This window comes from Wolffia australiana, chromosome 12 (genome assembly GCF_029677425.1).
Source record: "Wolffia australiana isolate 7733 chromosome 12, ASM2967742v1".
Classification (NCBI taxonomy): Eukaryota; Viridiplantae; Streptophyta; class Magnoliopsida; order Alismatales; family Araceae; genus Wolffia; species Wolffia australiana.
In genome coordinates, this window is record NC_135846.1 from 2,320,646 (window position 1) to 2,329,525 (window position 8,880).

The window sequence follows — 8,880 nt, forward strand, 5'->3', positions numbered from 1 at the left end:
TCATTGGTCGGGGCTATTTTTTTTACAAAGTTGAAAGTTCGGGCTACAATCTTTACAAAACTGAAAGTTGGGGCTCTTTCATACTATTATCCCTATTATAAACCATCACAAAGTTATTGTTGTCAGTATCCTAATCAAAGATCAAGACTTCATTTCTTCATCCACACATTATCTACATCAAAATCTTTGATCCTCTCCCTAAAGAACATCTCAGAATGATCCCAAGATTATATCATAAACCATCAAATAATAATTTTTGTTAGTATCCAATTCAAAGATTATACTCATACTTCAGTTTTATTTATTCATTTCTTCATCAACACAAATCAACGTTTACCTCTTTGATTATCTTCCATAAGAGTCTTGGCGATGTTTCTAGATATTGAAATTCGTTCAAGCGCAGACACTACCCATTGATTTTGGGAAGAACATTCCATGGAAGGATTGGCGCTTGTCAATGCCACGCTGGGTACCCGCCCACTCTCCGATTGAAGAATCTCTCACATGTTCTTGCATTTTCTACAACCCTTTTCATTCAAAGCTTAAACCATGAAAAAAAATCTGATTTTGATCGCATTTCATCGATTTCCCTGCAATTGATACCGTTCTAACATCAAAACTATTGTCGGCTTCTCACAGGTTCTTCTCTTATCAGCCCTCTTCGTGATAAGAATGATTGGCTTAAGATGAAGAAGAAGAAAACTGTTTTTGAACTGACTGCAAGATGTTCGAGTGAATTCCCGAACGATATAATATAGGATTTTATATCATTCAACCGCAATTTTTCTGATAGTCGATTGACGTGCAGGATCTTCTCAGGTCATCCGATGCGCAGTAAGCTTCCGGCCGTGCATCGACATTCATCAGGTTGTTTGAGCAGTTTTCTATTCATCAGATTTTTTGTTTCCTCCGACTATCAATATTTCTAGAACCAGTTAGAAGTTTCAAATCCTCTTAATATTGGTAATGAAGTGGGAAAAGTTACCCATAACTTTCAATCTCTCAAGGTGGTTACAAAAAATTTCCAAGAGGACCTTGATCGAAGGGAACATCATGATTTTATTTCTAACCGATTTATACAAATTATGCCAATATGTTTGGCTGTCGTGGCCAGCATTATTTCCACCGGAAGGTAAAACATGATTTATAAAACTGTTTTCTTTTGAAGAAATGATTTGTAAAACTGTTAATTTTTTGTGCGGGCTCCAAATTTTTGGGCGGGATTGTGGATCTCAGGGAACAGTATTAAACTAATTTTAACTGATTTACCTAACGTTTACCTTTAGTAACGAAGATTTCGATTTTTTAAACCCTAATTTCCAGGTAAAGTAAGGCATGATTTATGAACTGTTGATTGCATGTTGGGGTTTCCAAAATTTCGGCAAGATTGTGCATCTTAGGGAACTGCGGTGAACTTATTTAACTGATTTATCCAAATTCGATCTTTAGTAAACGAAGATTTTTTTATTTCTACATCCTAATTTACATGATAAATAAGGCATGATTTATAAACTGGTAATAGTTTGTGGGTGCTCCAAATAATTTGACATTTCTGTGAATCGCAGGGAACACCATTGAATTAATTTCTAACTGATTTATAACAAACAATTCCATAAGTAAACAAAGATTTTGATTTTTAAAAAATAATTTCCAGTCTTAAGTGAATAAAACTGTTATTTTAACTGATTATTTGGCCGAGAATGTGAATAGTAGGGAACGACATTGAATTTATTTTAAACTGATTAGTAGAAATCACAAAACTACGTTCGAAGATTTTCAATTGAAGCATAATTTTCGGTGGAAGGTGAAGCATGATTCTCCAAACTATTAGTTCTTTGTGCGGGCTCCAAATATTTGGCCTTGAATAGTAGGGATCAACAATGAATTTATTCCTAACTGATTTATAGAAATTATGCAGTTGTGTTCGGAGATTTTGAATCTTAAAGTATGATTTCGGGGGAAAGGTGATGCATGATTTCATGGGGGAAAACCTTTTGCAGGCTCAATAAAGTAACGCAATAATGTGGATCATAGTGAGCGACATTGAATTTATTTCTAACTGACCTATAAAAATTATGCAGCTGTGTTCAGAGATTTTGAATCTTAAAACATGATTTCTCGGTCAAAGTAAAGTGTGATTTATAAAAATGTTAATTCCTTGTGCAGGCTCCACAAACTAACGCTAGAATGTTGATCATGATGAACAACATTGGATTTATTTCTTGATGATCGAACGAAAGTATGCAACTGTGTGTGGAGATTTTGAATTTTAAAGCATGATTCCCGGGGTAAAATAAAGTGTGATCTATAAAACTGTTAATTCTTTGCGCAGGATCCAAAAAGTAGGGCGATACTGTAGGTTGTACTGAACGGCGTTGAATTTTTTTACCCTATTTATAGGAATTATTCAACTCTGTTCAAAGATTTTGATTATGAAAATATGATTTATAGGGGAAAGTGAAGCAAATCGTTGGTTCAACTCTCAATGATTCCAAAGAGAGCAATTCGTCATCTCTCATCACCAACTTTGAATCTGACAAGTCTCCTGCTGAGTACGGCCGAATGTACAAAGAAGATGGGCTTTTAGGAGGCCATGTTATAATGCTCGGTGCGGATCCTTTGAGTCGGGCTGCCGCCCTTGAAGCATTGCATGCCTACCCAGGTTACAGATTTTTTTATGCAAGATTCTTTTTTAGGTTGGACATTAGAAAGATCTTTGGTAGGTCTGTAATTGATGCGGCATTGGAATCGGGAATCAAGAAAAGAAGAGAGGAGAAGAACAAGATGAGAAACTAGAATGGTCTAAGCCTAAAGAATTTTAGAATACAGAAATCCTTGCCCTCATAATTGACGAATACAGCTAACTCATCCCCAGAAAAACTTCAAATGATCATTTAATTTATGTGTTTTTGGTACATTATTTTTATTTATAATTGTCTGGTGAAGCCTGACGGTTACAAACTTTCTCTCCCATTTATTTAATTGGCCCTTATGGGGCTGTTTGTGCCTTCTTTGATGAGCCCTTGTCATGACTCTATTAGTCACCATCTGGGATGATCTTGGAAGGGTAGATATAGAGAGCAATAGATAGACAGACAGATAGAAGAATAGTGGTTACGCTCTTGGATTCAAACCTTAATCCCCTTAGAGAGGATCTCTGATAAGGACCTCCCTAGATCCTACCAGTGTCTGAAATGGAGGAGGATTACCACACATGCGCACTAAGGGAAACAAGTGTGGGTTCAAATAATGAATAGATCGAGGGAGAGGCACCTATGAATAAAAGGCCCAGTACTTTCAAAAAGTTATTGATCATTTTGGGAGCGGTTTGGCCAGTGGTGGGAGATCCTCCTGGGCTGGATGAGCTGAGCCGTTTTGTGTCTCCATCTCACTTGTTCTTCACTACCGTTTCGATCATTCTCTCATTTGAGCTAGTTCCTGCAGTAAACGTTGACAGATTCATGTCAATTATAGGAAATCTAACCTCGATATTAATTGAACCTTATCAATCTCCCAGTTGGTTCAGTAGCTTTCTGTCTGCCCTCATGGACTCTTGAGGTGTGATCTTGGCAGGGCATGGGGAGAGAGATATAGAGGAAGAAAAATAGAATGACAATTGTTACAAGCTGGATCGGCACAGGAAACACCTTCAGGGAGATCTCCCAGCTGAGTTCAACATCTATTTGTATGTTCTTTCTCAGAGGAGGGCAACATCTATTGAGGGGAAACTATTCTAAAGATAAATGGCTAAAATGTCCTTGACAGGGGTTGGTGTTGTAGCTGAATTAAACCAATCAATTGTCTGTCATGATCAAGGCATAATTTTTGGCAGATAATTACTCCAAAATGTTACTTATATCTTCATAAATTCTTTCTTTTCTTATTTTATAGGTGGTTTGCAGATTGGCGGTGGTGTAAACTTAGACAATGCTTTGACTTACCTTGATGAAGGAGCCAGCCATGTAATTGTCACATCGGTGTGTCTTCTCTCAACACTGGCCCTAATTTTATATTTTTAAAACCTTAGCAGAACAACTGTCATCAAAGAACTCTTAAAGTTTGTCTTGGTTAATTTGTACGTTGATGTTGGCACTTTCATATCTGGCAGGAGATTGTGTAACGTTGTCTAATTTCGTAAATGTTTTACTGTCTGGTTGTAATTTTTTTTCCTCCTAAATTTGAAACGCAGTGCACGGACAATTTGAGAAGCTGCCAAATGCTTGCTTTTATTCTAGGAATGTGCAAAGTTTTGGAAGTTCATCGCCAAAAATATTGTAGATTGAGAAATTTTGTATCTTTCCTTTAAGACTTTAACTCCCGAGTTTGTATCTTTCCCAAGATTTTCTTTATTTTCCTCCTCAAAATTTTATATCCTTTTGAAGGTAAAGAGTTTGTTCTATCTATAGTTCGTCTTCAGAGATGGGAAGATGGACTTGGAAAAACTCAAGGCTTTGGTCGATCTAACGGGAAAGGACAGGCTGGTGCTAGATCTTAGTTGCCGGAAGCTGGTCTGTTTATTTCTTACCTGGCTGGCTCTTATTTTTATACTTATCAATATTTATATTATGTTGATTATTGTTCCTTTTTACTTGTAGAATGGGAAATACTTCATTGTTACTGACAGATGGCAGAAGTTCACGGATGTGTTCTTAGATGAGGAGACATTGGCCTTTCTCTCTTCCTACGCAGACGAGTTCTTAGTTCATGGCGTTGACGTTGAAGGGAAAAAGTATCTTCACAAGACTCCCTTTTTCTGAAACATAGTATTTAGACCAATATTTCCAATCCCCAATTTCCCTTTCAAAGAAACAAGAAAAAACCTGTAAAATAAAAGGCCTAATTCACGACAGTTTCTTTTTCACAAACGCTTATATTTTCTCTTTAATTATGACCAATTCTCGCTTACTCCTTCCATTCTTTTATAATTTGTCCAGGTTAGGAATAGATGAAGAGCTTGTAACTCTACTGGGCCGCCTCTCGCCTGTGAGTCTTTCTTTGTTTCAGTTTTTTACGTTTTATTGTAACCTCGCTCACATTTGTTTTCTAAATTGAATAGTTCTCATCTATACGGGGATACTCTCTATAAATTAGAAGAGACCTAGAATAAACTGCTGATCCGGGGGACATTGCAAGATTATCTCTTGAGCGTGAATTAAATTGTGATTTTTTTTTCAGCCGTCATTTTATGCTATGGATTTCCTCTTGAGGCAAACTTCTTGTCCCCTCTGGGGAAATAAATCTTCTGACCATAGTGGATGTCATATGATATAGAAAGTTCGGATGGTTCATAGAAATTCATTTTTCACATTATTCTCTCTAGGGTTGGGTCCAGGATGACAATGGTGAGAGGATGATGATGGTGATGAATCACGGTCCTTGTCATTAGAATTATCTGATGATGAATTAGTCATCTTAGTAGAGTTTAGAATCCAGTATAACGTTGACTTGGGGACAATAATGATTATTACAAATCATCATCTTTATCATCATTTTAAATATTCGATGACGAATTAGTCACCTTGCTTGGACTAGGCCTCCTGGATAAAGATGACGAGTAGACAATGATGATAATGATAAGGATGACAAAGCATCATCATTATCATCATTGGAATCATCCGGTGACAATTAGTTACCTTACCAGGGTTCGGCATCCCTGCTGACATGGATGAGAGGACAATGAGGATGATGACGATGAATCATTATCATTGTTGACATTCGTTTAAATTATTGGATGACAAAATAATCAATATCTCATCATCACTGTGCCATTGGCTTGTCATTGGCTTGCCATTTGTCTTGTACCAGATGGCCATGAAATTTGGGGATGACGATGACAAATTCATCATACTCCTACAACCTCATTTACCATGATTTGATGATATAAAGAGGTGGAAGTCAATGATATCCTTAGGTTTATTAGCTTTTTTCTCATCTTAAAATCTCCAAATCTTAGGATCATCTTTTTTCTGAAATCTTGGCATGACCACTGATGCTATTTCCTCGATTTTGTGTTGTTCATCAGATCCCTGTGACTTATGCTGGTGGAGTGACGACCATGGAAGACCTGGAGAGGATAAAGTCAGCAGGAAATGGGCGTGTTGACTTAACTGTCGGCAGCGCTCTGGATATTTTTGGGGGCAATCTTTCTTACAGAGATGTAGTTCGATGGCATCAGGATCAGCAGGTCACTATTGACAGCCCCGCCTAATCTTTGGTAACTTCTGTATTCTCTCTCTTGACTGTTCTCTCTCCTGGGCTCCATCATGTAATAATGGAAGTTTTGAAGTAAGATTATTGATTTCGTTGTTCAAGAAATCAGCAGTAAAAAATGATTAGATTTTTTATCTGTTGAACCACTTCTTGGTAACTTCCCCATTATATCTCTAGAACATTCTCTCTTCTGGGCTCCATTAATCAACGATTTTAAGTTCTTAAGTAAGATTATGATTTTGTTGTTCCAGTTTTCAACAGGAAGAAATGATCAGTATCGTTTATCTTCTTCGAAAAAATATATCATATGCTCGGGCAAACAATCCACGTTTCTTAATTTTTGGATTTCTGAAATTTAATTCTTCCCTTCTCTTTTGCCAATTTCTCATGCCAAGGGATGAGAAATCATAATCTTACTTAAAAACATTTTAAGTTATTGAGATTTGAAGTATTAATTTTTTCCAGATTTCAGGACGAGTGAGAAGTGTCGTTAATCTTCTTAGAGAAAAAGAATTTGTAAATTAAGATAACGATTGACATTTTCAAATTTCTGAATTCCGCCCTATATCCCCTTCTCTCTCTTCTGATCAACATTCTTTCATGCGAAAATGGTGATCCTGTCGTTTGGTGATAAAGTGAAAAAAATAATTTATATAAGTCTTCCAGTCTTTGCATATTCTAATTTTTTCTAGTCCTTGGTAACTTCCCCATTCTTTCTCAGGACTATTATCTCTACTGTCACCATTATTTACAGTGATCTTAAGTTTCTAATTAAAAACACAGTTTTAAGTTTCGCACGGCACCCAATCCCCTTCCGACAGCTCAACACTCGCCACGTCTTCTAGAGGCACCACCATTATTTACAAGCCTCCCCCTGGCAAAACACCCCGCTCTCTCTTTCTCGTATTCTCGTTAGAGATAGTCACGCGTGACATGGCCATAAACCCCAAACCCTAAACCCTAAATACATTCAGTGCGCCACGTAGCTCTTCGAGGGTGTCTATCTCTGTCTCCCTCTCTCTTTCACCTCTCTTTCACCTCTCTGTGTTGCGGTAGTTCCTCTCTCCTTGATAAAACACCCTCTTTCTCTCTCCAAGTTTTATCCCTTCATGTTCCTCTCTATAAGTTCTTCTATCCCTACATGTTCATCTCTCCAAGTTCTTAAATCAATGTCTATCCCTACAGTTTCCCTTCTCCTGTCCCACCCCCTTCTTCCTCTCATGTTCTTATTTAATATGTATCTTTCTCTCTCTTTGAGCTTTCCCCTCCTTGTTCCTCTCTTCCTGACCTCTCTATGATACTCAATCTCTCTATCTCCCTTATCTTTGTTCCTGCCTCCTTGATCTATCTCTATATTACCCAATTGTTCTCTCTCTCTTTCTCTCTCTCTCTCTACTGTCTTCGTTCCTGTCTCCTATATTTTTCTCAATGTTTCTCTCTCTCATTGTCTCTACTGTCTGTTTACCCCTCTCATCCTGCTATCTATCTACCTATCAATCTCTATCTCCCTATCTCTCTGTATATCTCTATCTATATATCTATCTATCTATCTCTATCTTTACCTCTCTACCCATCTCCCTCTATCTATATATCTTTATTTCTCTATTTATTTCTCCCAATATATCTATTTCTCTCCATCTACCTGTTTGTTGCTCTCTTTCTGTCCCACTCTATCTCTCTTTATCCCTCTCAATCTATCTATCTATCTCTCTATCCATCTAGCTTTATCTATATCTCCATCTCTCTATCTCACTATATCTCACTATCTACCTTGCTCTCTCTCTCTCTATTAATATATCTCTATATATATATATATCTATCTGTCTAGCTCTCTCTCTATTCCGCTATCTCTCTATATCTCCTGTATATCTATCTCTCTATATATATACATCTATCTACCCCTATATATATCTATTTAACTCTCTCTCACACACACTTTATATTCCTGCTTACTGTGGGAATAATGTGTGGACGCACGCCTTTGACTTTGCTTATGGATAAAACAAAATTCTTGTTGACTTGGCTTCAAACCAACATTCAATAAACAACTAAATAATTCATTAGTAAAAATTATTATTGAGGGCAAAAATAGAGATATTTTTCTCAAACTCACATGACTTCCTAACAATTTCTCAAACATAAATAACCTCATAAATTTAACTTTTTTTAGTTATGTGCATTAATCACAAGTTTTATCCTGAGAGAAAAGGTTGTCTTTTAATCTGCATTTTATTTATGTTCCTAGTGTTTGTAACTTTGTCCAAGAGGCTTATCCTAGAGAAAATTTCAACTTCCCATGAATTGCATGGCATACTCAGGCAATCTTCTTGGGGATTTGTTTCAATTCATCCAATTATTTTTCTATGTGATAGATTACACAGTAACTTTTGGGGTACTAATTAGATTTGGAGCAATCTTCATGACATTGTAATGACGGATGAGGTATTTATAATAAAACTTTTCTTTTAAGTGCAGATGGTACGTAAAAAATACATGAGGAAACATTTTACAGGAAAGTGACACATCAATTTTTTATGAAAATTCACAAAATAATGGGGAATCATCATTAAGCCTTAAAAACAAGCAATCAATTAACTAAATATTAGGTTACTAAAATGTATTTATCCTAATTATTTATAAATGAGTAAAAATACATGAGTAGAAAATACT

General features: G+C 36.4%; 1 protein-coding gene across 2 annotated transcripts; it reads left to right on the forward strand.

Annotated features, from left to right (window-relative positions):
* Positions 1-312: 312 nt before the first annotated feature.
* APG10 (Aldolase-type TIM barrel family protein) lies at positions 313-6,353 on the forward strand. Of its 2 annotated transcripts, XM_078584385.1 has the most exons (9): positions 313-469; positions 640-732; positions 809-867; positions 2,452-2,662; positions 3,892-3,977; positions 4,407-4,508; positions 4,596-4,729; positions 4,935-4,983; positions 6,023-6,353. In XM_078584385.1, exons 1-9 carry the CDS (start codon positions 436-438, stop codon positions 6,206-6,208), a joined length of 954 nt encoding a protein of 317 aa, XP_078440511.1. In that variant the 5' UTR covers positions 313-435; the 3' UTR covers positions 6,209-6,353. The 2 variants fall into 2 exon arrangements, with proteins under 2 accessions (XP_078440511.1, XP_078440512.1); XM_078584386.1 differs by lacking the exon at positions 640-732 and having other exon boundaries at positions 318-469.
* Positions 6,354-8,880: the final 2,527 nt, after the last annotated feature.

Excerpts from the sequence above, each read along its gene's own strand:
- APG10 (XM_078584385.1), top strand. The coding sequence starts at position 436 with ATGGAAGGATTGGCGCTTGTCAATGCCACGCTGG. Across the intron at positions 4,730-4,934 it reads GTTGACGTTGAAGGGAAAAA|GTTAGGAATAGATGAAGAGC; the intron begins GTATCTTCACAA and ends TAATTTGTCCAG. Across the intron at positions 4,984-6,022 it reads TACTGGGCCGCCTCTCGCCT|ATCCCTGTGACTTATGCTGG; the intron begins GTGAGTCTTTCT and ends GTTGTTCATCAG.